We start from the raw sequence: 27,268 nt of genomic DNA, 5'->3' as shown, positions 1-27,268 counted from the left end.
GGTTTTCTCATCCAGGATGGGTTCCAGGGAGCAGGATTTCCCAAACGCTTTGACCAGAGACAGGATGATACCCCACATTTTCTAAAAATCTGTGAAACCAGAATTGCCCACACCCGGTGAGCAGGACAAAGCCGGCATCTCGGTACCAACCTGTGCCTTTAGGTTAGAGCTCGTCTCTCGCCCTCTGGGGGATGGTTGATAAACAGGTGTAATGTAAGAGTTAAGATCCAGGGTTCTAGAACCCAACATGTCACATACCACTTACTAGTAAAATCTTGGGTAAGAAATGAGACTGAGCCTTCACTTCTCTGTCTGTTACTTAGCAAATAACGAGTCCCTACTCTGTACCAAGCTGGGCTCTGGGGGATACATTAGTAAATGGATGATAGAAAAATCGCTACCTCGTGGAGTTTACATCCTAGTGTGAGGGAGATAGACAATAAAATATATATATAACATAGTAAACAGTGATACATGTTTTGGAGAAAAAAGAGAGCCTGAGTTGCGCATATGTGTGGGGAGTGGGAGTTGCAATTTATTATTGTTTTTTTAAGATTTTATTTATTTTTTAAGTTTCTTTAAAAAATAATATTTATTTATTTATTTATTTATTTATTTATTTATTTATTTATTTTAGAGAGAGCGCACACCTGCATGCAAGCAGGGGAGGAACAGAGGGAGAGAAAATTTCAAGCAGACTCAGCGTGGAGCCCAAAGTGGAGCTCGATCTGACAACCCTGAGATCACGACCTGAGCTGAAACCAAGAGTCGGATGCTTAACTGACTGAGCCACCCTGGCGCACCAGGAGTTAAATTTAAAATAGGGTGATCATAAGGTGTTGCTAGATGTAATGTCCAAACAGAGACCTGACGGAAGTGAGTAGGTGGTTTGCAGGACGCGGGTGTTTTGGGGAAGAACATTCTAGGAGGAGGGAATAGCAGCTATAAAGGCCTTGATGTGGAGGTGAGTCTGGTGTGTTTGAGAAATCCCAGAAGGCCAGAGTGGCTGGGATGGAATGTACCAGAAGGAAATAGTGGGAGATACAGTCAGAGAGGTAGGGATAAGGCAGATTTTACAGGGTCTTGTAGGCCATTGTAAGAACTCTGGCTTTTGCTAGAGTACAGGGGAAGCCATCAGAGGGTTTGGGGCCAAGAAGTGACATGATCTGATCTCTGTTTTAACAGGATCACTATGCTTGCTCTGTTGAGGAACAAGGGTGCCAACAGTGGACTAGTTGAGAGGCTCTTGAAATACTTCTGGCAAGAACTAAAAATGGTGCCTGGGTGGTAGTCGGGGTGGTTAGAAGTGGTTGGATTCTGGATGTATCTTCAAGGGTGAACCAACAGGATTCGCTGATGGAGCAGATATGGGGTGTGAGAAAAAAAGTAGAGTAGAGGATGATTGCAGTGTGTTTAGCCTCAGTAACTGGAAGCATGGGATTGCCATAACATGGGGAAGGAGGAAGGAGAAGGACGTTCTGGAGGGGCAGGTCGGCCTTGCACTGTGGACAGCGTAAATTTGAGATGCCTACCAGACTTCTCGGGAGATGCCGAGGAGGCAGTTGGACAATTGGATTGATTTAAGGGGATAAGTCTGAGTTAGGGATGTAGGGATGGAATTTAAAGCCATGAAACTGAAGGAGGTCACGAGAAGAGTGAGAGAACAAGTGGTCCAAGGACAAGCCACATGGCCCCTGACCTTCATGTACAGGAGATGAGAACTCAGCAGAGGAGTCTGATGAGGACAGTGTGGGAAGCTAGAAGCCAGTTCAGACAACACTCTGTTCCCATAAAAGGGAGCAAAACTCTGGGATGGTAGCAGTAGGTAGAAGTGGGGTCGAGAGAGTTATTGGTTTTTTTAACGTGATGAATGGGGATACTACCTGTGTCACAGGGTTGCTGCAAGGGTAGAATGAGATCATGTTTGCGGGGGGCTTAGCACGATAGCTGATGATAAAAGCTCGGTAAGTGGTAAGTAGTAGTAATAGTTACTCTTAATAATTTACCACAATGGCTATGATGTAACAGACGTGCCTGACCCAGCTGCAGTTGGGGGAGGGGGAGGGTCGCCAGAGGACAGGGCCAAGTTGTGAAAGAGGAGTAGGAATCCTCTAAAGAAGGACAGGAGTGGCATCCCAGGGAACAGCAGGTACAAAAACATGAGAACATAGGGCATTTTAGGAATTGCAAGAAATTAGGAGTGAGAAATGACCCTGAAGAGGAAGATGGGCTAGGCCCAAAGGGGCTTGTGTGCCATAATAAAGCATAGGGATATTATCCCAAATAATATTCATTTAGCTAATAGGTATTAAGTTCTTGCTAAATACTATATATTGTTGAAAGCTCAGAGGCTCCAGCAGTGAACAAAACACAAAATCCCCTGCCTTCATGGAGCTTACGTTCTAGCTGGGGAGACAACAGTATTTGTGGAATGAATGGCTATTTGCTGAACAAATGAGTGAAAAGGAGAGACTGACCAGGTTGGAGACGAATTAGTGATGGGGGTGAAAACTGAAGGAGTTAAAGATGACCCAGGTTTCAGGCCTGGGCATCTGGTAGGTTGTAGAACTAGTTACTGAGATGGGTACGCTGAAGAATGAGGTTGGGGGCAGGGCAAGTTCTTCAGTTTGGGACAGATTGAGTTGGAGGTCTTTATCAAATAGGGTAGGCAAAGGGGCTTGGGGTACATTTCTCCTCATCCACCTAGAGCTAGACCCCCTCGACTTTGGCTGATTGTGACCTCATGGGCAGCGTGACAGAGGTCCGTAACCAAAGCGACTGGTTGTGGGTCCTGTCACCCATCGAAGCCTTGTTCTGTAGATAAGAAACGAGCTCACCATTTATCCTGGGAATATTTCTGCACTTGTCCGGACCCTTTAGAGCAGCCTCTGGGCAGCTGCCCCACTGTTCTTGTGCAGTGCTTACCTGGCAGACGACCTTGTCAGCTTCTAAGCCCACCTAGTGCCACCAGACCGACGCCCGCTTCAGAAATTGCCAGAATCCCCAGCAGCCAACTCGAGACCCTGTTTGTCAGTCAAACAACAGAGCTCTGGCTGAAAGCCCTTGTCACTGTTGATTTTAGCAACGTGGGTTGGATGCTGGCCATTTGGGTTGGAAGATTAGTGACTTACTAAATGACTTGAAACCAAATCCCATCACTCAGACTTCCTGGAGCTCTGCCAGGGGCAGGTTTGGGACCCTGAGTTCTCACAGGCTCCGTTACGGAGGAGAAGCTGCTGAGCCTCTGGGAAGGAGCCGGGCTGACTCGATGCAGCGCGCAGTTAGGCTTCTTGATTGCAAAGAGGGTAGAGTTCCTACTTCATTTTCGTTACACCAGGCTTCTGTCTCTTGGTTCAGTTGGGAAGGTTCATTCTTGGTGAAAGGAGTAACCTGGATGCTGCGGGCCATTTGGGGACATGCCTCCCCACACAAGCTGAGACCAGATCCCTTCCTTCCTGGCATGATGACTGGTGGGGTCCTCCTTTCAGCATCCTGAACATACTGCTCATTTACTTAATAACTATTGAGCACTTGCTATGTGCCAGGCATGTTTTTGGTTTGGTTTTTGGTTTCAGTTTTGAAACTTTTTCTCTTTCAAATGTTTTCGTGTGTGTGTGTGTGTGTCTGTGTCTGTGTACCCTTAAGTGCTTAGCCAGTTTTAATGATACAATACCTGTTCCCAGCTGTAGTCACCATGTGATTAGATCTTCACAGCAGGCACTGTTCTAGGTGCTGGGGAATGGAGCGGCAAACGAGAGACCAAAGTTGCTGTCCTACAGAGCTTACGTGATGTTGTTGAATAGTGACAAGTACAAAGGAGAGAGAATAAAGCGCGGGAGGGGAATCTGGGATAGCAGGGTGGGGATGAGAAGGTCACTTTGGAGTAAAGACCCGAAGCCAGGGCACTGGCAGGGATGGGATTGTGGGGAATAGGCTCCGCAGGGGCACAACACGTGTGAGGCACAGCGTGTCTGGGGCTGCCAGGGCTGGAGTGCAGTGTAGATGTGAGGCTGGAGAGGCTTAGGAGAGTCTTGTGCAGCAGACTGAGGGCATGGGATTTTCCTTGGTGAAATTCAGCCTCCAGGCATCTTAGGAAGGCTGCCAGGCACTCGTGCCTAGGAATCAGCAGCCGCCTTTCAGCCCTTTCAGATGTCTGAGTCATAGGAATGAGGGGTGACTCTGCCTAAGATTCAAAATCGTCCTCCGGTGGTGACGGAAGTCCTGCAGTGGACCTGGTCTCTGAGAAGTTGCGGAGAGGCACATGGAAAGCCCAGGGCCAGCACGTGCAGAAACCGCAAGGCGTACACTGGCTCTCTAAGCCCAAGGCTCCCCGCAAAGCAGTGACTGGGCCTAGGAAGGGGGTCCCCCCTTCCCTTCAGGTACGAACCGCCTCCCTGCTGCTCCCAGCCTCTTCCCCTCATCCCTGAGCCTGCTCCAGTAGCCACAGCAGAAGTGGGGCCTCCTAGGGGAGGCCTGGGCGGGGGGGCTGGGATGCTGTGATACAGGATTTGTCAAAGCATCGAGAGTGAAGCCACCTCTGTGGCCCTCGGGACTACCCTCCCCATATCTTTCCTGTTTGTCCCTCAGTTGGGATAGAGGACTGAGACATCACTAGTGTGTATGTGCATGTGTGCGTGTGTGGTGGGGCAGGGAAGGGATGAAGGGGGGTGGGCTAGTGAGAGTTCTCTTCCCTACTGGTCGGAGGAAAAGGGTACCCAGCCTGGGTGGGGACCTAGTGCCACGTTTAGGGTGAGGTGTAGGAGGGCCCAGACTTTAGCAAATGCTTAGATCTCAGACTGGAGTCCTGTGCCTTCAGGAGGGGCTGGGGCCAGCAGAACGCTTCGTTTGGGAACAAATGCCTGAATCAATAACAGAGCACAGGGATTGGTCACTCCCTGAAGATCAAAAGCCCCCATGCTTGCGTGGGTCCGAGGTACCTGTCATGCCTTCCTGCTGCTCCTGCTGCTTGGAGCAGCTTTGCTGGCCTACAGAGCTGTGAGGCTGGGAGAGCACCCGGGGTACAGATCAGATCTGTCTCCCCTAGACGTCCGGAGCGAAAGCGGCGTGAATGCACGTCACTTCTGCTTTCATCATCCAGGTCCCACAGACCTGCGAACCCCTGAAGGCAAGAAGCAAGTCTTTCAGTCTTGCTCGACCAGCTCCCGCCCCAGGGCAGCATAGAGTGGGTGCTGGGCCCTGGCAAGACACTGGGTGTGTCCTATGGGCACGGCTGAGTCCCTGCCGTAGCCATATAAAGGCTGTGAAGGGATTTGCCCGAAGTTACACAGCAGGTCACCATCCTGACTCCACCCCAGGTTCTTCCCACAGACATAACTCAAATGTACCATGCTGTCCTCAAGCTCACAATTCAGGGTATAACCAGAGGAAGGCACATGCCTCCCCTTGAGGAGCCCCTGACCATCCTGCCCAGACAGTGGTGGCCCAGCAACAACCTCCCGCCCCCAGTCCACCAGGAAGGAAGCCCAGCAACTCCCACCCTCGTTTGTACCCAAGTCAGGGGCTTTTATTTACAGAAAGGCCTGGGTGGATCTCGGGGTGGGTGGGAGGGGGTCATGCCAAGAAGAGAAGGGGAAAGGGTGTTTAAATACTCAGATGGGAGGGAGGCAGGGAGAAAGTAGTCGGGCTGGCTCTAGGACGGCTACCTCAGGGTAGTCCCCCGCCAGCAGTCACCCAGCAAGTTCAGGGGAGGAAGGTGGGATCAGGGACCGGCAGAGACCTCAGTCCACCTGCCCTAAAGAGGATGGCCACTGGAGGATGGCACAGATTAGGGAGACATTTGTTTTGGTAACTTCTGAGTCGTGCTGTGGGAAGGAAAGCCACCCATCTCTTCGGAGCTGGGACTCTCCAGTCACACTTGCCCTGTCTGTTGGCCTCAACCTTTTCATTCCAATGCCCTCCCTTCCCTTCCCCATATTTTAGAATTTCCTTTTCCTCAGGACTCCAGGGTCCCAGACGGAAGGTCCTGGGAAAGCTGGCCTCCTGGTCTGAGGGATGGGATGCATGTCCACCCAGAGGAACCTAGTCCTTTCCCCCCAGGATGCCCGCCAGGCTCTGTCCTGGCCTCATGCTCATGGCCCTTTGATGGATCCAGGCTCCGTGAGGCGTGCAGAGGCGTAGGCTGAGGCTCCAAGGCAGGCCGCAGGCTCACAAAAGCCTGGCAGCCCCACGGGGCCTGGTAGGCCTGGTCGGCCTGCTTCTCCCGGGGCCCCTGGGGACCCTCGAGCTCCATCCTTGCCGTTGATTGCCTGGCCGGGCCGGCCAGGGAGTCCTGTGAAAGGAAGAAGACCAAGACATCAGGGCCTTCTGTGTCACCTGTAGGATTCTAAGTTCCGTTCTCCAGGGAGGTGGGGGGCTGGATGAGATCGAGTGAGGCCCTGAAGAGACGGCCCCAGACACAGGTTCTGAGTGAGTCGCATGGCACTGTCTATCACTTCCGACTCCCAGTCAGTGAGGTGGGGAGCAAATGCCTCCTCACTTTCCTGCTTGAAGCAGATTTTGGTGCAAGCCAGAAAGTCCTCAGCATCTCAGCTGTCTAGTTCCCAGCCAGACCCCACCCGGTGCTCCAAGGGGAGGCCAAGGCTGGGTCCGTGGGCCTGAGAGGGCTGAGCAGGAGGCCTCCACGGCAGAGACCCAGGTGTCTGTAGTCATGAGCCGCGGATCTGAGGGGCAGGGCTGCTGGGCAGGGCCCAGGTCTCACCTGGGATCCCCGGGGGCCCAGGCATCCCGGGATGCCCGCGTCCCATCTCTCCCTGGTCACCCTTTTCTCCACGTTTTCCTGCAGAGAAAGAAAGAAGCTATCGTTTTTCAGAACTGGAGAATGTTTTTTCTACTTTGGTTGTGATTTCATTTCTATTTCACACAGAGCAATTATTCCTGTTTTCTGCTAGTTTATACTAGGGCAAAATTGGAAATGTCTGCAGAACTGGTTATATAAAGGAAGGTCCAGACAGGATGGAAGGCTAATCAAGTTCATTAGAGGAAAGTGTCTAATAATAATCATCGTAGCCAGCATTTACTATGTGCCAACTCTGCGTAAGTTACCTCCACATGTAATCCTCAGGACAAGCTCTGAGGTGGTTGTTACTAACATCCCCCAGTTTACAGACGATAAATCTAAGGCCCAGGGAGATTATCAGGTAAGTTGTCCAAGTCTACAAGGAGCAAGTTGCGGAGTCTGGACAGACCCTGTCTTGTGACTCTCCAGTTTGCACGCTTTTCTACTTTGCTAACCTGCCTCGGGCTTCCAGAGACACGGAAAGATGTTTATGGGGCACCACTAAGCAAATTTATAACAAAAACAACCCCCCCCCAAAAAAACCCCAAGTTATAAAATAATACATTAATTTCCATCAATTTGCTACTGAGAAGGCAAGCCCAGGAGTCACATATGACTTCTGGAAAACTTTGCTGAGGGAATGGGGGAAAGTGTACTTCATCCTGAGATGGGGGATGATGAAAAAGAAAACAAGGGGCGGAGCCATCCGCCCACCTACCCCATAACCCAACCCAGGCCTGGCCTTGGCGCGTCCAGATAGCCTAGCCCCCACCCCCACCACAGAACAGCACTCACCCTTGGGCCCTGTGTTGCCAATCTGACCCACGGCTCCCACGATGCCAGGAACTCCCCGAGGGCCAGGGTGCCCATGGGGTCCCTGCTTGCCCGGATATCCGGGAGGCCCAGGGGGTCCTGGAGGACCCACCATCCCGACTGCACCCAGGGCCTCCCGCTTGGCACTCACAGCGACCTCTGCCAGTTGCTCTGGAGGAAGGGAGGGAGATGAGAGGTCTCTGAGATGGGGGTCAGCTCGGTAAAACGGGAAGGCAGAGCGTCCCGACGGCCCAGCCCTGGGTGTGCAGCCGCTAAAGTTGCGTGTTTAATCGCGCTTCCTCCGCGGTCTGCGCAAACCGAAGATCCGGTGAGGGCGGAGCTGTACACAGGCCCCCCGCCTCTTGGAAGCAGAGCTGGAAAGAGCGCCCAGGCCTGCAGCCGCTCGGGCAAGGCCACCTGGAGAAGCTCCTGAAGGGTGGCACGGCGCTGACTTGGACTGGGAGGGGGAGGGGTTGCTGCCCCGCCCTCACCTTGCATCATCTTCATCATCACGGTCACGATGTGCTGGTCACTGGCGTCTCGGCCCTGCAGGCAGACGAGGCCTTCCAGGAAGGAGCCCCTGGCTGGCCCCCCTTTCCCCCCCTCCCGGAAGTATATGCAGATCTGACTGATATCCCTCCTGCCGCGCCCACCCCCAACCCGTCCGCTGTGGGGCCTGGAACCAGCCTCGGAGAAGCCAGCTGGCTGCGGGAACTCCCAGCCTTTGGGGCATGAGCAGCACCACAGAGGGATTTCCTCGCGGGAGACTCCCGGCTTGGGGGGGGGGGGAGGACTCACCGCCACGCCCTGTCTCCCGGGCAGTCCCGGCACGCCTCGGTCTCCAGCCAGTCCTCGAGGGCCGGGGGGCCCGGGGTAGCCCTGCACCCCCGGGGCGCCCGCATCCCCGCTGGGGCCCGGGTAGCCGGGCTCTCCGCGGACTCCTTGCTGCGGGGGCGGGGGGCGGTGCAGAGCAAGGGTGAGAGCAAGACCGCGCGGGGCGGGAGAGGGGGCGGAGGTGGAGAGTGGAGGGGGAGGGGGCGGGGGGATGGTTAGAGGAGGAGGCTCGGATGGCGGCGGTCCCGGTCAGTGCCCAGGGCAGGGGGTGGCGGGACAGGAAGAAGGCGGCGTCGCAGGGGCTGGACTCACCTGCCCCTTGGGCCCCGGCTCGCCAGACTCGCCCTGCAGGTACACGGCAGCTCGGTCACGACCCTCCGAAGCCCCCGGGTCCGCCCCCCGCCCCGCCGGTCGCCCCCGCGCAGCCAACTCACCTTCTCGCCTTTCTCTCCCCGGAGGCCGGCCACCCCCGGGTCGCCCTGCAAATGAAGCACAGCGAGTCAGCGCACCTGCGGACCCCCACCGGCCGCCGCCGCCGCCGCTTGGGACCCGGGGAAGGGGAGGCGCTGGTACTCACCACGCTGCCGCGGGGTCCGGTCTTCCCCGGGGAGCCCTGCAGCAAGCCGGGAGTCAGGGACTAGGTGAGTTCCCCTCTCCCGGGACGGTTGGGTCCACGGGGTCCTCCACCACCACCCCTGGGTCCTGGCCACACCCGTCTGCAGCTCCGCCTCGCCCCCCAGGGCCGCGGGGGACCCGCCCCATTACTTTTTCCAGGAAGACCTGGAGCGCTCAGGAAGGATCTAACTGAGGCCCATCCCTCCACCCCGCAGGTCTTGGGGCCTCTTTTCCAGGTATTTTCCAACCCCATTTGGTACCTTGTCTCCCTTGATGCCTGGCAAGCCTTGGGGCCCTGGAATTCCGGGGGGCCCCTGCTCCCCCTTGGGGCCCTGAGGAGAAAAGAACCCAGAGCAGTAAATCAAATGAGGTGCCCAGACTTGCTCCCCACTGCCCCTCACAGCTGGCCTCCACTAACCTGCCGTCCTTGAGGGCCTGGCTGCCCCACTGGTCCCCTCTCACCCTGGTCACCCTGAAACAGAAAGAGAGGATGACCCACCAACAATCAGCTGGGGCACCCCCTCCTCAGCCCCCTCTCCAGGCCCCCCGCCCCTGCTGGTCAGGATGCCCTCCATTCCTCCTGTCCCAGTGTGGAGGTCCCTTGCTCCACTTCACAGACCAGCGGACTGGGGCCCTTGCTGGGAAGGCCTCAAACGGGCTGGGCTGGACTAGGCGGGCGCTGGAGCCATTGATGGGACCCAGATCCTGGGTGCAGTAGTGCCAGCTGCTGCCAGGGCCCCTGGGGGAGGGGGAACCACTGTTACCTTCTGCCCTAGGATGCCTTGGGGTCCGATTTCTCCTTGAGGTCCTGGCTCTCCCTGGGGGACGGAAATTGGGAGTAAGCAGTAGGCTTGGTTGGATCCCTCCCTTCCACAGCTGGCTAACCCCTACCCACCCTGGGTCTCAGCTAACTCCCTTCCTCAGGGAAGCCTTCCCTTATCCCCTGTTCTTTGGGTCCCTGTACTTTTCCTTCAGTAGGACCCCACACAGTTGTAGTTAGCCATCATGTGATCATATGTTCAAGATCTCTCTTCTCCACTAAACTCTAAGTTCTGTCTGAGTAGGAGACTGTCTCAGCATTTAACATATTGCAGGTATTTGGTGAATGTTTATGGAATGAATGAATGAATGAATGAATGAATGAATGAATGAATGAATGACTCTGCTGTATTCTTAGCCCCAGTAAGCTTGGCTATCTGAGGAGGTCATGCCCATACGGGACAGAGCTAATGCCCACCATCACTGCATCGCACGTAGAGAAACAAGGACCCAGAGAGGAAAAGGGAGTGTCCCTGAGTCAGTGGGTCAGTGGCACAGCCCAGACTGGCATCTAGGGCACCTCCCAAACTAGGGCTTCAGCCCACACTCTCACTCTCACCCAGGCCCATAGGCTGAGTGCAGGGTCTTCAGGCCTGGGAGGGGAACCAATGCAAGAGCTTGTGTCAGGGGAAGAGCACTTACTTCCTTCCCAGGAGGACCAGAGAATCCAGGGAGGCCCTGCTGGCCTGGTTCACCCTGCAGGAAAACACAGATTTAAGGTGAGTCGGGGGGGGGGGGGCGGGGACCATCAAGCCCTTGACCTTGGAGAAGCCTGATGAACCCTAAACAGAATCTAGAATCACATGAATTGGGGAGAAGATGTTCTTGGTCAGGTCCTCTGGATTGGGAGCCCTGCCATCCTGTCTGCACAGAGGGTGGGCGGAAGTGGTAGAAGGGAGGTGGTTAGGCCTGAGGGACTTGTGTCCAGGCCACGTCCTTGAGCCTGGGGCGAGGCCTGGGCCTTGCAGTCTTTTAGTCATGCCCCCGAACCCTGTCCGCGGGCTCCCTTGCTCCCATGAAGCCAATTCTTTCCCCAGCTTGGAGTCACCTTACCTTGTCTCCCGGGCCTCCTTTTGTCCCAGGCTGGCCCGGCACACCCTGGGGAAAGAAGTTGGTATCAGTTTCTACCCTGGCATTGGGGAGCCCCAGGCACTGGCTGCTTTACCTCCCACCCCCAATCCAGATCCCCTCCCTTCTTCAGCCCTGGCTGTGGGAGCTGAACCACAGGAGGCCACAGGAGGCCCAGCCATGGCAACTGGAATGGTCAAAGAGAAGGCTGGAGCAACTGTCCAAACGATGAGGCCTAAGCCAGGCCAGAGGCCACAGAAGTGGTGATAGTGGTGATGAGGCCTGGGCTGGGTGGGGACAAGGACTAGAGCAAGGACCCTGGGTGTGTGGATTTCTGCCTCATCAGCCACTCATGGCACCATGGGGAAGTGGGCAACACTGAGGAGGAGAAGCAATTTGCCCATGGGGCAGCCCCTGGGACTCCACCCCATACTCACCGCTAGGCCCTGGTGGCCTTGGTTTCCTGGCCGCCCCGCCTGTCCTGCATTGCCCTGCGAGAGACAGAGAACCAGAGGCACAAATGAAAGCTCCAGCTAGAGGGTCCATGGCTTCCACCCAAGTGCAAGTAGGGAAACAGGCCCAGAGGTGAGCAGGGATGTGTCAGGGACACACTTGAGGATCCCAGGCTCCTAGGCCTCGGGGATCAGTGTGATAAGACTCAGGGCCTGAGGTGGGAGGGGCCCTGACCCTCCCCAACCAACCAGAGGTCCCCACTCCTACCTTTAAGCCAGGTATGCCTGGGGTCCCGTCCTTGCCATCAATGCCTGGGGGGCCCTGCTCAGAGGGAAAGTTGAAGGGAGACTCAGTGGGGAGATACCTGGGGTCAGGCCACCCACCCATGTCCCTCTGTGACAGCTGCAGTGTGCAGGTTGGAAGTGGGTCTGTTTATCTCGAGAACCCCCACCAGCCAACTGGCAGAGGGGAGCAGAAATAGGAAAAGGATTTGGGGGGATGGACCACAGTCTTTCCTCTGTGTGGGTGACAGGTGTCCCAGATGGCCGCAAGCTTCCCCAAATCTCTGCTGCATCGCCATGTGCCATATTTACGGGTGAAAGAACTAAGGCACAACAAGAGGGCATTTCCCAAGGTCACAGAGCAGCGCGCCTTCAACAGAGTTCAGTCTAGAATCTCAGGCTCCTCATCCTCTAGGAGCTTGGACAGAGTTGACCCCGCTCTCTGTCTGGGTAGACCCGGGCCACTTACGGTTGCTCCCTTTGGGCCTGTTATTCCCTGGGGTCCTCGAACACCTTGGCTGCCCTGCAAGTAGATAGAAATGAGGTCACCTTCAGGATGCTGAACCCATGCCTGCCTGTTCAGAGAGGGGAGCAGCTGAGAACAGTGACCTCCGGGTCCCAGGCTCCCTCTTGGCACAGGCCACACTGTGCAGGGGCTGGAGGAGGGGGGCCTGGGAGGGAGTAGAGGTAGCGCCGAGCTGAGGGGCCTGCTGGGCTGAGCAGTACAGGGAAGGAGCCAGGACTCACTGAGACCCCCTTCATCTGCTCTCTGATGTGTGGGCTTTGTTTGGGTCTTGATTTGAACAAGAACCCCGAAGAGACATTTTTGAGATAATTGGGAAACACGGAACACAGACTGGCTATTTGCTGATATTACGGAATCATTGATACTTTTGTTGGTATGATAATGAATGATACTGTGATTATGTGAGGAAAAGGCCTTATTTTTAAGAGAGGCATACAGAAGTATTTTGGGGTGAAAAGACATGATATTAAGGAATTTGCTTGAAAATATGAGCAACAGAGTGGTGGATTGAGTGTGGCAAAATGTCGATTTGGGGAGACATGTATATGGAGGTTCATTATATAATTCTCTCTACTTTTATGTATGTTTAAAATGTACATAATTTTAAAAAGTTTACTTTCTGCTCAATTTTTCTATAAACTCAAAACTGCTCAAAAATAAAGTCTATTAATTAAAAAAAAAGTTAAGAGAATTGGGATGTGGACCAAATCCCATTAGCCCCATGGCTGATTTGCTGGAATTTCATTGTCTGGCCACAGCGAGCCTGGGACTGGATCCCGTGGCCTCTCCCAAATTGAATTTGATCAGCACCGGCTGGGCTTGCAGGAGTGGGGGCTGGTGGGGTGACTGGGCACCAGTCACTCACCCACAGACACTGAGTAACACACGCACACACACCCATGCATCCACACAGACACAGAGTAGCACATACTCACACACATGCAGCCACAGAGACACACAGAGTAATGCACACATCCGCTCATGAGCCCTGGGGGAGGGGGAGCTGAGTCCCGCCCCGTACTCTCCAGGGTCCCTGAGTGGACTTACCACATCACCCTTCTCCCCAGCTCGGCCTGGTGGCCCCCGTGGACCTTCCTCACCCTGGCAAGAAGGACAAACAGGAATCCAGATCACACGGGCTCAGGGGGCGCCACACTCCCTTTGCACCCCCAGGATCTCCAGCCTGGAGGAGGTAGGTTTGCAGGAGCAAGAGGACACTTACTGGTGACCCGGCAGCACCAATGGAGCCCACCATGCCTTTGTACCCATGAGGACCCTGCGGAGAGGAAAGGGTTACAGTCAGTCCTTGGCTGGGCCCCAGAGGCCAGAGCGCTGGTCATGACAACTCTTGTGGTCCACTCCCGACTTACTTACCGTCTCTCCTTTGGGTCCCTCCATGCCGGGGTAGCCCCTGATGCCCTGGGGACCCTGTCAAGACAGAAGAATGACAGCAATGGCAATTTCAAGGCCCACTTCATCATATGTTCTCTGACCCCCACCCCTGATTGTCACAGCGCCCCTCTGAGACAGGCAGCATAGTCCCTATCTCAGAGAGGGACACTGAGGCTCAGAATGGGGGACGGACTCCCCAGGGTCACTCAGGGGACAGAGGCAAAGCCTGGGCCTCAGCTGCGTCTTCTGGCTGACAGTCTTGGTTCCTGTCCCCCAGTTTCTGACAGACTCACCTGCCCTCTCCCCACCCAGAGACATGCCAACTGGACACAGGGGTTTCTTTCACAGGCTGGAGGCCAGACCAAGGGAATGGTTCCACTAAGCTCTCCCAGGATGAGGAGGGGAGGGCCCGAGGGGGAGTGTTCCTTACCGGTGGTCCGGGGATGCCTTGCTCTCCAGAGGCACCCACATCTCCCTTGGGACCCTATGGGGCAGGAATGAGTGATCAGACAGGCATGCAGATCAAGAGACAAACATACAGACAACCGAAGATACCATTCCCTTCCCAGAAAAAGCAGACGGGAAGGACCCTAAAACCCATATAGTCCCATGTGACGGATGGGGAAATGGAGGTCCAGCAAGGAGAAGGTACTTGCCTGGGGACACAGTGACCTAGAACACGGGCCTCCTGCCTCTCAGCTCAAGAATCGGTCCCCAGAGACCCACAGGGGAAGGAGAAGAGATGAAGAAGGGGGGGCTCTTGTAAGGCCCTCTTCCCACACACTTACCGGCTTCCCCTGGCGGCCAGAATCTCCCAGAGCCCCGCGTTTGCCAGGATGCCCCTGAAGGGAAGGGGGGAACTCCATGTGAGGTCCCCTCCCAACCACTTCTCTGCCCCCCAAAGACGTAGGCCGGTAGCTTACCTTCACTCCCTGCAGCCCTGGGGGGCCTTTCACCCCCGCTGGACAGTTGGTTGGACACTGGAAAGAAAATCCCACTGGGTTCTGTTGTCACCGGCCTGCCTCAGGCTAGCTGGGCAGTGATTCTCCATCTTGCCAACTCCCAAACCCTCCTCTCACCCCACTTAGTTGAACTTCTGTGCCGCAGCCCCTCCCCATCCCCCTGACTCTACCTCCAAAGAGGACCCACCCCTTCCCCACATTAGCCCCGCCCCAGGGCCACCTCTCACCAAGAAATCCGCGCTGCCTTCCAGGCCCTGGATGGTTCCGGGTCGGCCCTGAGAGGAGGTGTATGAAGATGGAGGCTCACCCGAACCTTTCCCACCCCAGGCTTGTGCCAAAGACTCCCGTCCTTACCGCTGTGGGAAGTTTGAGGACACTTACCGGTTTGCCGGGTGGCCCTGGGGGCCCTGATGGTCCTTCTGGTCCAGGATCCCCCTGGAAGCAAGAGGGGCCAAAATCATATTCCCATCCGGCTCTGCCAGGGTTACTCTGCCCCCTCCTCCAGTCCCTGCTACTGCCCTGCCCACCCTGTCCTCTAGGTTGCCTTCTGAGATCTGGGATGGCCCCAGTCCTTGGTTTCCCTGAAAGACCTATAGCCGAGTGGGCTCAGCAGAAGGGGTTTCTGTCCCAGACCTAAAAGAGCTCCCTGCTGGCCAGAAGGAGGCCCAGGAACTGCTGGCAAGACTGCCCAGCTTGCCAGCTTGGAGGTAAAGGGCAGGAGGCAGAGTGAGGAAAGGGGTGGCTGGGGCTCACCTTGGGGCCTGTGATTCCAATCTCACCCGGGAGGCCGACAGGTCCAGGTGGCCCCTAGGAGCAGAGGCGTCACTGGCCAGGGTGCCTCAGAGGGTTAGCCCACCCTGATACACAGGTAGGGACTGGTACCCAGAGGCCCCTTTCCCACTTTTCCTTTGCAACCAAGCCCAGAGAGACCAACAGCTTAGGGCTTTAAGGGCCAGAGAATCCCCGAGCCAGCAGATAGGCCCAGCATGACCTGGCCCAGAGTTCTGCACGTCTTCCCATTCCTGACACCATCACAGCATGCTGGCCCCTCCCCTGGATGGCTAGTCCCCCGGAAGCCCTTCTGTTTCCTCCTTCCCCAAGAGTCCCAGGGGCCCTGTCCCATCCAGGAGGACTTACAGGAGGTCCAGCAAAGCCAGGGCCCTGGAACAGAAGGAAAGGAGATTGGGTTCATGACTCCTTCTGCAAGTCCCCTCCCCACCGGCACCCACCAAAGGGTCCCTTGAAGCCCTTGCAGATTACACTCACCGGCAGGCCAGGGGGACCTGGGAGCCCGGGCTGGCCCTGGAAGAGCAATGGGAGAGGCTCAGAGGCTGGGTCTCCTGGTCCCTGCTCCTCTCTACTACAGCCCCTCCCCCGACCGCCCACGCCCAGTTCCCAGGCCACTTACCTTGACTCCAGGGATCCCTACGGGGCCAGGTTCCCCCTTGGCTCCAGTTAGACCCTGGGGAAGAAAGAGATGGTAGATCAGTGAAGGGCAAACCTGCTCCCTGAACCCTGGGACAAGCCAGGGCCTGAGGTCTCTCCTGGGTGGGCCCAAGCTGCGTTTCACTCCACTCCATGAAGGCCAAGGGGCCTCAACACCTTGTTTTCTCTTCCCCAGTTCCCACAGCAACCCTGGGAGGCACGCAGGCAAAACGATTACCCTCTTTTGAAAGATGAGAAACCATGGCCCAAGGATTTGTCTGCACAGGACTCACACCTCCCAGTTTAGGAGCCTGGTAGACCTAGAGGTAGGTCTGGATGGGCCATTTTCTTGCTGTCTGCCCTTGGCAACTTTTTCTGAACCTTAGTGTTCACATCTGCAAAATGGGTTAATCGTGTTCACCTTTCTGCATAGATGTGAGAACCACTGTGCTAGTGGAAAGCCATGCACTTTTTAATCTTTGCAGGGTGTTGAAAATTTGGAGAGGCCCTGGTGGCTGCTCATAGCCCCGATGACACTTCTTGAGCCAGCAGGACAAAGGCAACTCATGGGACCTCTTTTTCCTCCCCTTTTAGTGATTGACCCAAGTGTATTCTTCAATCAGACAACTGTCCCAATGGTTCTGGCTGTGTCCAGAATCCCATGACCTTGGGCCCCTGGGAATTCTGTGGTATCAGCCAATAATCCTCCTCTCCTGAGTTACTCCTGGGGCTGTGAGGGGGTGGGTATGGCAGGGAAGGGGGAAGGAAAGGACCGCTCCATCCACAGCATGCAGTCTGCTATTTGGAGGCCAGAAATGTGAGACTAAATCCTGGCTGCGGCCGATGAACAGAACCCTCTTTGGCCCCCCATGTGCCCGTGATTCATGCTTCTGGGGTGGCCGGGAGGTCACAAGTCATAGGAAGGTGAAGGGAACTCATAGCTATACAGTCCCCATCCTGCTGCCCTGCTCTGAACAGAAGAGAGGGGAAGATGGCAGAACTGGGCTCTGGAAGTCAGTGAGTTGAGCCCTAACTGCTTTAGCAGACACTCGGGTACTCACGTCAATCCCAGGCTTCCCGTCTGGCCCATCCGGCCCTGCTTTGCCAGGCTCTCCCTTAGGTCCCTTAAACACAGAGGTGGGGCAGATATTAGTCAGAGGACGGCAAGAACTGGAAAGGTCCAAGGTCAAAGAGGAAAAGTACTCACCGGAGGGCCAGCTTTCCCGGGGGGCCCCTTGTCACCCTGCAAGATACAAGTTGGTCAGATAGCACCCCGTGGCTCAAGCTAACCCAAATGGGCACATGCAGGCCCTGGCTGGCTGGCCCCACAGGCCACTCTCCTCACTCTCTTCTCTTCCGCCCTGGGTCCCCTCAGCCTTGCGTTGTTTGTTTGTTTGTTTGTTTTGAAAGTAGCTCCTTTTCCCTCAAAACAAAACAAAAACAAAAACCCAAACATAGGTGGATTGAGATGAGCCCCAGCCAGACTAGAGAGGGTGCTGTCAACATGCAAGAGGGTTAGAGACACACCGGTGTAGCTGAGGTGCCCGTTACGAGACCCACAGAGAGGGCTGCGAGTCCACGTTACCCCAGGGAGTGGGTGCCTCTTGGACTTGGGTAAGTGTGGGAGAAACCTGGGACTTTCAGAAAAACATGAAGGGGAGGTGAGCCGGGTGGGCAGTAGCTCTTTTTTGGATTGGGGTCAGGAAAAGAAGAGACTGGGGCAAGGACAAGGACCAAGAGGGCCTAGAAAGGGGGCAGATTCCGTGTGTTCCCAAGGCAGGAAGGACCTTCTTTCCCAGCGACAAAGGACTCGTGGTGGAGGACAGACAGGGCCTGTGGAGTCACATTCAGCCCCAGAGAGGCCTTCTGGCAGTCCAGGGCCTGCAGCAGCCGGAGAGCCTGGCAGGGACCCAGCGCCCTGTGTGTGGAGGGTGGGGGCACCAGGTTGAATAGAAGTCTGTCCAGATGGGTAAACATGGGGCTGCCCTCCTGGGGGAGCCTCCTGAATGAGGCATTTAGCCGTCCCCATGCTAGGGAGGCCAGGGAACAAGGCCTGCTGGTTCTAAATCAGGGAGAAAAAATGCAAAGGAAGAGACAGGAGTCTGGCTTCAGCGGGTCAGCGGTCTGACCAAGGCTTCCAAGCCACCCTGAAGAAGCATCCAGACGTGCCAGGGGGTTAGGGTGAGAGGTTAAGACGTCTCCCATCCCAAAAAAGACGGGAGAGTAGAGGTGGGGGATAAGGAATCGCTGTGAGCTCGGCGGGCAGACGAACAGCAGCTCCTTGTCCGCGGGCGGTTATAACGGGCTCTGCATCTCAGGGCTACTTTGAGGTTTTCGAGGAACAAACGGGCTCCTTGTGGCGCAGGCCGGCGCCGCCTACTGACCACAGGGGGGCGCTGCATCTCCAGGCACAGACCCCACCACCAGCGCTCCCGCCCCCGGCCCGGCTCACAAAGTTCCCCTTTGTCCGCAGCTTCCCTCCCCCTCGCGTCCCAGGTTAGAGACTCACGTCGATGCCGTCAGATCCAGGCACTCCCGGCGGCCCTGGGGGACCCGGGGGCCCCGGTTCTCCGGGCGGACCTCTCTGAAAGCACACACAGGGGTGCAGCCCTCAGACTGTGCGGGGAGCCGGGAGTCCCAGCGGCGAGCCTCCCCGGGAAACCTCTGTGGACCGCGCTGTGCCCCACTACGTAATTCATCTTGCAGAATGCTCAGAACTGGGAGGCGGATACTATTACGAGCCCCAGTTTGCAGCTGAGGAAATAGGCTCAGAAAGATTGGGAATGATTACAGAGAGTCCGTGGTGGAGCCAGGATTCCGGGCTGAGTCCGCCCGCCTCCTTGCACGGGACCGCGGTGTCGCGGTGGGGAGGCACGACTGAATCACAGACGGTAGGCGGGGGACTGCCCAGCAGACAGCTGGCGCCAATGAATGGCTGCTCGTACCATTATAGTTAGATGACCAACAGGTATAGAGGGTGAGTAGGTACCCCTCCCTCTCCCCCTAGTGCGGATAAACCCGCAAGAAAAGTGAGGGCGGCGCGGGGAGAGGGGGCGAAGGGAAGGGAAGCCTGTTCTCCCTTCCCCTCAGAGCACCGCTCTCCAGCACCGATCCTCCGTCCTCCCTTGGGTTGTCCCCTTATGGCGGGCGGCCCCGACCCAGGCAGGGGGCCCGCGCCCGCCAGGTGCCCGCGGCCTTCGGCGGCAGAGAGGTGCCAGCCTGGCGCCCGGCCACCGCCCCGTCGCGCCCCCGTCCCGTTAGGCCCCCAGCCCCCCGGCGGCCCTCGGCAGCGCGTCGGGGGAGCCGGAGCGGGAGCGGGGCGGAGGGGCAGCCGCCGGCGGGGAGCGGCGTCTGGCTGGAGCCGGCGCCCCCTGAGAGGAGGCGGGGCGGAGGCTGCGGAGCCCCGTGAATGGGCACCATTGTCTCCCCCGCCACCTGGGCTCTCGGGGCTGCCAGGACCGGGCGCCAGCTCCTGGCCACGCTGCCTGTCCCAGGCTGGGCCGAGCGTCTCCGGGCAGGGTCCCTCTGGCTCCCCGGCTCGTCCGCCTCCTTTGGCGGCGCCGGGACGCGCCCCCGGGGCGCACCCACCGAGGGAACGTGCGCCGCGGGGCTGCGCCCAGCCGGAGGGAGGGTGCCAGGCGAGCGCGGAGACAGGCCGCGCCCTGCACCAGCCTCCCGGGTCCCGCGCCCCAGACCCCACTCCACGCACCCCGGCTCCCTCGCGGGGGCGGCCGCGGGACTTACGATCTGCGCCAGGGCGAGCCCGAGCACCTGGAGGAGCAGCAGGAGGCTGCGGGGGGCGGCCGCGGCGGCCATGGCGGGCGGCGGGGCGCGGAGGACGGGTGCCCGGGTCCACGCTCGTCCGGGCCCGCAGAGGCTCCGGGTGCGGCGGCGCAGGCTGCTCTCGGACGGGGCGGGCCGGGCCGCCTGAATATGCTGCGGGGCGGGGCGGGGGCCGCGGGGTCTGTCACCTGAGAGGGCCGGGGGGAGGGAGGCCGGCGCCCTGCGCCCAGCTCCGCCCCGCTCCGTCCCGCAGCCCGTGCCCACCCTCTGCCCGCCGAGGAGCGGCCGGGGCGCAGGACTCGGACCGTGGTCCCGTTTCTTTGGGGGGAGGCACAGGGCCGGCCGAGGTCCCCCTCCAGCCTGACCTCCAGGGGCCCGGCACCTTCCCCCTGACCCGCAGCCCGCGCCCGATCGCTTGACCCGTCCTCAGCCTCTTCTGCCTGCGAGCCCTGGCCTGGGTCCATCCTCTCTCCTCCAGGGTCCAGGCCGAGGGCGAGCCTTAGGTCCCGCAGACCTTGTGGCAGAGGCCTCCACCCACCTCGCTCAACTCCGCAGACGCTCGGGCCTCTTCCGTCTGAAAACGTACCAAAGCCTTTCCTCGATCAGCCATGCTGGGAATACTCCCACCCACCTCTTCCTTCTTGCTTCACCGCTAACTCCCCTGACCGTGCCCCACTTGCAAACTCATCTCCCTCTCACCTCCCTGCTGCCGCCCCCGCTGGGGGGTCAGTCTCTTGGAGGTCACCAGTGAGGCCTGGTCCCTCTTCAGTGCCCCCTGAAACACTGAAGCTCCTCTTGCTCCTGGAACTGCCCTCGGCGGTTCTCTCCTTGAAGCCTTCCCTGCCCAGGCTTCCACCCTCCAGCCCTCCTCCTTCTGTTGCCTTTTCTTCACTGCAGCTCCTTGAAGCACCACAGTCTCTCTGGCCTGGCTTTCTCTCGCTGGGGGTAACCTCCTCCATGAAACGACCAGCCCCCTATTGACCAGAGTTTCCAAAGCCCGCCTGTCCAGCATCGCCTCTCTTCCAGTCTCTAAGCTTCCTTTTCACTCACTTAAGCAATATTGGTAAAGTGCATTGGAATCTGTCACTAACTACGACCACGGGCACTTTGAATTGGATACTGTCTCAGTTTCCTCATCTGTAAAAGGGGCTAATGATAGTCCCTACTTTACAGGGTTTTCGTGGAGATTGGATTAGATGATGCATAGAAGTACTTAGCTTAGCAGCAGCACATAGTAGGTGCTTCATAAATCTTGGCTTTCATTGTGATTTGTGGAGGACATTTTGTTTACCAATCCTGTACACAGTGTGGGGGAGAAAAACCGCAAGATCAGCTAAAATAGTCAAGGAGAAAACCCTCTGGAACCTGGGAAAGCCCAACCCCACGCGGAACACGAGCAAAGGGCGCTGGGCTTTGAGAGGGGTTTCTGGAGCTGAGTCTGGGAGAAAGGGGGCTTGAGAGAATTTGATTGCTCTGCCTCACGGAGTGAGGAGGAATTTGGAGTTTATAGGAAGTAAGATGAGAGGAGGAGGAGGTGAGGGAGGGATGGTGGGCACTGCCTCAGGTGGGAGGGTAACATGTGTAAGGGACCTCTCCGAAAGGGGATGGCCAAACTTGTTGGTTTTTGTGTTCATTTCTTCATCTCTTTGTGGGCTAAACACACCAGTGCCCCATGTGAGTGAGTTTTCTTTTGTGTGTGTGGAAATTATGGAAAGGGGATGCTCCTTGCCTCTGGATGGCACATATTAGTGTATTAGTTGTCTGTTGCTGCGTAGGAGAAACACCGAAAAACATAGTGGCTCAAAGCAGCAATTTCTTGGATCAGGAATTCAGGGGTGGCTCTGGCGGTTGGTTCTGACTTCGGGTCTGTTATGAGGTTGCAGTTAGATGGTGGCTGGGCTTGGCTCATCTAGAAGGCTTCTTCACTCATGTGTCTGATGGCTGTACTAGGAAGCCTCCAATAGCTGGGGTGGAACAGCTGGAATTTCCTGGGAAGCGCTCTCCTTTATCTGTTTGTGGGCTTTCTATAGGGTCTCTCCAGCATGGCAATTTCAAGTTCAAAGTAGCTGAACTTCCAACATAGCAGCTCAAAGAGAGAGGGAAAACACCACCGAAGCAGAATTGCCTCTGAGGACTTAAGTCACACAGCATCAATGTCACCCCATCCTTTTGGTCCAGGCAGTTTCTGAGGTTTGCCCAGTTTCAAGGGGAGGGAACAGAGATTCCACCTCCTGATGAACGAGTATCAATGTAACAACATTTCAAGGGGAGCATGGAGTGTATGTGTGTAGGGGAGTGGAATAAACATATACTGACTGGTGCAGCCGTCTGTGGAAGATGTAACCTACCACACTTGGGATTATAACCTGAACCAGTTCAGTGGAAAGTGAAGCTCTAAGCAGGAGCTGATCAAGGGAAATTGCAGGGAGGGCTTTGGGCCCACAAATCATGGACTAGATGTTGGGGCTAGTCATATGCAGCTCTTAAGGGGCGGGGAGACCCTGAATAAACGGAGAGTCATATACTCACATTCCTGGTTAGGAAGACTCTATGTTGCAAAGATGTCAAATTAATCTAGGGGCGCCTGGCTGGCTCCGCTGGTGGAGCACATGACTCTTGATCTCGGGGTTGGGAGTTCAAGCCCCATGTTGGGTGTAGATATTCTAGGAGAGAAATGACATGAAATAGTCAAGAAAATTTGAAAAAGCTAATGAGAAAGGTCTTTCCCCACCACAAGTCAAAGCATACTATAAGGGAGTGTATTCAATAGTGTTTTATCAGCCCAAGAATAGATTTTTTTTTTAAAGAAAAAGACCACACACACACACACACACACACACACACACACACACACATTTATCATATCTGTTTAATTTATGAGAAAGGTCTATGTATTTAGTTTATGATAAAGGTTAAATTTAAAGTCATTGAGGAGTGGCACCTGGGTGGCTCAGTCGTTTAAGTCTATGACTCTTGATCTCAGCTCAGGTCTTGATCTCAGGGTTGTGAGTTCAAGCCCCGTTTTGGGCTCCACACTGGGTATGAAGCCTACTTAAAAAAAAATAAAAAAATAAAAAAATAAATGTTATTGAGGAAAGAGTATCCCAGCCAGTACAGGTTGAGGCAATTGGATGCATAGTCAGAAAAAAATCCCAAGTTATGGGCAGCCTGGGTGGCTTAGTCAGTTAAGCATCTGCCTTTGGTTCAGGTCATGATCCCAGAGTCCTGGGATCAAGCCCCAGGTCAGGCTCCCTGCTCAGCGGGGAGTTTGCTTCTCCCTCTACCCCTCCCCCCACTCAGGCATGAGAGCTCTCTCTCTCTCCCTATATATATATCTCTCAAATAAATAAATAAAAGATTAAAAAAAAGAAAAAATTCAAGTTAAATTTCTATATCAGTATACAAAAATATATTCCTGGAATAAATTAATTGGGAACCTAAATATAATAACAAACTTTTAAGATCTGAAGGAAAGTGTTTCTTTTAAAAATAATTTTGTAGTAAAATAAATCAATAAATCAATAAAAATAAATTTGTGGTGGGGAAAACTTTCCTGACCAATACACAAAACCATGAAAGGTTGCTCAGGTTTGACTTCATAACCTTTAAGAATGTCTTTATAATAAAAATGTATGGAGAAAATTAAAAGACAGAATGGAAATATTTATAATCTATATTACCAAAGAATTAATATGGGTAACACACAAAGAAGTCCTACAAGTCAATAAGGCAAGCTCTAGCAAATATTGATTGATTGATTTAAAGATTTTATTTATTTGAGATAGAGCGAGAGAGCACAAGCAGGGTGGAGGGGCAGAGGGAGAGGGAGAAGCAGCCTCCCCGCTGAGCAGGGAGTCGGATGCCGATGTGGGGCTCCATCCCAGGACCCAGAGATCCTGACCTGAGCCAAAGGCAGATGTTGAACCGACTGAGCCACCCAGGTGCCCGTCTAGCAAACATTTAATGGAATATCTAACTTAAATCTCCTATAAGCTTTTAGAGAATGAAAGAAAACAAAGAACACTCAAACTGGTTTTATGGAAGTAATAAACTTTGATTTTCAAACCAGTAATGGGCAGCACGAGAAAGGGATATTAGTGGCCTGTCTTATGAACGAAGATGGAAACATCCTATTTAAAGTATTAGCAGATTGAATGTAGTGATTTACTGAAAGATACATCATGACCAAGTTGGTTTCATAGCAGGAGATTAAGGATGATCTAAAGCTAGAAAATCTAAGGGGCGCCTGGCTGGCTTAGTTGGTGGAAAGCAGGACTCTCCATCTCAGGGTTGTGAGTTCCAGCCCCACCTTGGGTGTAGAGATTACTTAAAAAATAAAATCTAAAAAATAAATAAATAAATATCAAGTTAGAGAATCTATTAACGTAATTTACTACATTAATAGATTAAAGTAGAAAAGCTTAAGATCACCTCAAAAAATGAAAAAAAGAGAAACTCAAATGTCTGCTTTTGTCTTTCTACCTACCATAGTAATTTACTCTGCAAGAACAAGCTTAAAAATGGGGGCCCAAGAATCCAAGGCCCTGGACCAGAAGGGAGCCTTGACACCTTCCCCCCACCCCCAGTCAGCCTCCTTTCTCCCAAAGAGAGAATACGGCCTGGATGCTTCCCTCCTGTGGGCTCCAGCAAGTCTAGGAGGAAGAGAGATGTCCCTTCTATTTCCTTTTCATCTGAATGAACTCAGGATTTCTTTTCCTTTTCTCATTTTCTTTTTCTTTTTTTTTTTAAGATTTTATTTATTTATTTGTCAGAGAGAGAGAGCGAGAGCATAAGCAGGGAGGGCAGCAGAGGGAGAGGGAGAAGCAGTCTCCCCGCTGAGCTGGGAGCCAGACTGGGGGCTCGATCCTAGGACCCTGGGATCATGACTGAGCCGAAGGCAGACGCTTCACCAACAGAGCCACCCAGGCGCCCAAGTTTTTTTTTTTTAATCATGAATCCCCCGCCAGTTTATGCTTGTTTTTGGTCACTTTACAGTTTTCTGTTACATGTTTTGACAATTTACTGCACCAGGACCAGAACTGGAACTCAGCCCAATTTAGCCATTAAACAACTATTCAGTGAACATCTGCTCTGTACAAGGATATATAATTTTGAGTAATACAGACACAGTTCCTGCCTTCACAGAACGCACACTGGGGGACGGGGCTCAAATAAGAAAGAAGGGTGCCAAGGACTGTGTTTGGGGAAATTTGGAAGACCATGGGGACCTAGCATATATTGATATCAAGTCTCTACTAAGCATTTTGCTAAGGGTCCTGTTTGCAGCCCGTTCTCAGAGATCCTCAGCTCAACTCAAAATCTCCTTGAGCTTTTCTTTCATTTCTCTCTCCTTTCTTGACTTCCTGTCTCTCTTCGTCCCTCATCTCCTTCTTTCCTTCCTTCTTCATTCCCTCTCTTTTTTCTAAAGTATTTACTGAGCATTTCCTCTGTCCCCAGGCACTGTTTTGTATACCAGAGAGTGTGGTTATCCTTAGCTTGTCCTTGAAGACTCCACTTCCAGAAAGTCTTTCCAGACTCTGCAAGCTGGAGCAGCCCAAAGAACATGACTGAAATTCATTTTTAAATGTTTTATTCCCCTAATATTTCCCAAGGAGCTGCTATGTATTAGGTCTATAGTGTGAGGAAATAATTAAATAATTGACATAATCCTAAAAAGAGTAGCTAGGAACTACTAATTATTGCAGATTTTATTTTATTTTATTTTTTAAAGTAAGCTCTACACCCAAAGTGGGGCTTGAACTTGCACCCCTGACATCAAGAGTCGCGTGCTCCATGGACTTCAGCCAGGCTCCCCTCGGAACTACTAATTACTACTAATAAAATGTATCATTTACGTATTTCTATTATTATAATTATTTTATATGTATAATCCTACTTCTTGAGCACCTGCTATAGGATGGACATTGTACTGGTCTGTTCTGTGCATTTTGTTAAGGCCTCACAACCACTCAGTGAAGTAGGTCCCGTGATTATCCCCATTTTATGTAAAGACTGAGGCTTAGAGAAATAGGCGGTTTTCCCAAGGGCACCCCGTTGTATTTCTACCATTTCTGGCTCATGATAAGTGCCAATTATGTGCATTTCCTCCCTTTTCCCCCCCGAAGATCACAGCAGTTCGGGCTCCGCGCAAAAACGGATGACAGAGACGGGAGTGGGGCTGAAATCCAGCCCCAGCCACAAGCTTGCCACAAGCTTTTATTTTGCTGGTCCTCAATTCTTAGAATCTTCTTGAGTTGAGGCCTGGGCCACCCCAGTCTACAATCCTCAGACCTCTAATACCTAATTTTCGAATCTCCTGCTCCTTTCTCCCCAGCTCCTATGGGGAGGACGGGTGGGCGTGGGGAGCAAGAAGAAAAGGCCAGGCTCCCTTGTCGTCCCCCCCCCCACCCCAGGCACCAACCCCCGCGGTACCTCCGTTCTTCAGGGGCTCTAACTCCTGGTCTGCAGGAAACCAGGCTGTCTGGTACTTTGGCGCCACCTAGTGGTTCTCTGCTGCAGCACACAATGCCGACAACTTGACAAGTTGAATAAAAGCCCTTTTCTCAGAGAGAAAAATTCTTGACAAGATGAAATGGGGAGAGAAGAAAATAAAACACGGTGGGAACTCAACAGGGGAACGATCATGGCTTTTGGGGAACTAGAGCTTAGAGTTTGTATTCAGCTAGACTGAATACAAACAGGGGGTCAGGTGGACTGCATATTAATTGTGTGACCTTGGGCAAGTCACTTCACCTCTTTGAGTCTCGGTTTCCTCATTTGTAAGATGGGGAGAACACCAATGCCTCTTGATGTCCTGGAAGTGCTTAGCACAGTGCCGAGCAAGCTCTGGATATTTATTTTAGGCAGAAGGAACTTTGTAAGCAAAGGCAGGGAAGAGGGCTAGCGTTCAGAACACAGGGTAGTGACATGATCCCCGTTCCCTGCTAGAATCCCTCCCTGGAAGGGAGCCAGCTGCCCATTCTAGGCTGAGCTCCAGTCCTAAGCAGGTTTGCTCACTCTGGACTCTGGCCACCTTCATATGCCTCAGCAGAGCGTGCCAACCTCCGTACTTCCTTCTCCCACTAGGGAGAACTCCTCTGAGCTGCCCAACCCTGCTCCTGGTTCCACCTGACCCCCTGTTTGTTCCATCTGATTCTTTCCCAGTACTGGTGCAACATGGACAGACTGTGGTGCTGGCTTCCACGAACTATTTTCTCGTGTTTTTCCTCCTACCTCTCTAGCTGTTCCTTCTGAGGCTCCTTTGTGGGTTTCCTTTCTCTGCACACCCTTACTTACCACCCCGAAGCATCCTGTCCTGTCCTTCTCTTCTTTCTCCCCATGTTCTTCCTGGGCCATCTTACCCCCTCCTTCGACTTTAACTATCACCTGTGTCTTCTGCAGAGCCTCTGACCCGCTTATCCAACTGCCTCTTGGACGCTCCACAGGCAGTCGATATGTTCAAAATGAAATTATCTGCCGGCCCCCAAACCCACTCTTCTTC

General features: G+C 54.3%; 1 protein-coding gene and 1 long non-coding RNA gene across 12 annotated transcripts; one reads left to right on the top strand and one right to left on the bottom strand.

Annotated features, from left to right (window-relative positions):
* Nucleotides 1-5,499: 5,499 nt before the first annotated feature.
* COL9A2 (collagen type IX alpha 2 chain) lies at nt 5,500-27,264 on the bottom strand. 11 transcript variants are annotated; one of them, XM_087858517.1, is made up of 38 exons: nt 27,064-27,259; nt 26,200-26,345; nt 22,709-22,818; nt 22,297-22,430; nt 20,934-21,063; nt 20,306-20,341; nt 19,729-19,920; nt 18,494-18,568; nt 17,192-17,227; nt 17,046-17,108; nt 15,968-16,021; nt 15,826-15,861; nt 15,697-15,720; nt 15,313-15,366; nt 14,941-14,994; nt 14,787-14,834; nt 14,521-14,577; nt 14,386-14,439; nt 14,028-14,081; nt 13,580-13,633; nt 13,428-13,481; nt 13,253-13,306; nt 12,149-12,202; nt 11,666-11,719; nt 11,383-11,436; nt 10,931-10,975; nt 10,520-10,573; nt 9,823-9,876; nt 9,477-9,530; nt 9,319-9,390; nt 9,021-9,056; nt 8,878-8,922; nt 8,756-8,788; nt 8,408-8,554; nt 8,101-8,155; nt 7,592-7,780; nt 6,719-6,796; nt 5,500-6,289 (listed from the first exon to the last, which is right to left on the bottom strand). In XM_087858517.1, exons 5-38 carry the CDS (start codon nt 21,012-21,014, stop codon nt 6,090-6,092), a joined length of 2,304 nt encoding a protein of 767 aa, XP_087714643.1. In that variant the 5' UTR covers nt 21,015-21,063; nt 22,297-22,430; nt 22,709-22,818; nt 26,200-26,345; nt 27,064-27,259; the 3' UTR covers nt 5,500-6,089. The 11 variants fall into 11 exon arrangements, with proteins under 11 accessions (XP_087714643.1, XP_087714644.1, XP_087714645.1 ...); XM_087858518.1 differs by having other exon boundaries at nt 22,709-22,815; XM_087858519.1 differs by having other exon boundaries at nt 26,200-26,280.
* Nucleotides 8,656-13,410, top strand: LOC148107201 (uncharacterized). The gene is made up of 4 exons (XR_015722764.1): nt 8,656-9,084; nt 9,184-9,294; nt 10,531-10,596; nt 13,273-13,410. It is a non-coding gene; the product is annotated as an uncharacterized LOC148107201 (long non-coding RNA).
* Nucleotides 27,265-27,268: the final 4 nt, after the last annotated feature.

Source organism: Ursus americanus, chromosome 33 (assembly GCF_024610735.1).
Source record: "Ursus americanus isolate L20-20 chromosome 33, mUrsAme1.1.p, whole genome shotgun sequence".
In the NCBI taxonomy this organism is placed as follows: domain Eukaryota; kingdom Metazoa; phylum Chordata; class Mammalia; order Carnivora; family Ursidae; genus Ursus; species Ursus americanus.
This window is presented reverse-complemented; position numbering and strand designations above follow the sequence as displayed.

What these genes read in the sequence shown, in the direction of transcription:
- COL9A2 (XM_087858517.1), bottom strand. Translation starts at nt 21,014, where the DNA reads ATGAAGCACCTACTATGTGCTGCTGCTAAGCTAAGTACTTCTATGCAT. An exon ending in CCGGGAAAGCTGGCCCTCCG is followed by an intron (nt 17,109 to 17,191) that starts GTGAGTACTTTT and finishes TCTGTGTTTAAG; the next exon opens with GGACCTAAGGGAGAGCCTGG. An exon ending in CCGGGAGACAGGGCGTGGCG is followed by an intron (nt 8,156 to 8,407) that starts GTGAGTCCTCCC and finishes GTCTGCCTGCAG; the next exon opens with GGCCGAGACGCCAGTGACCA.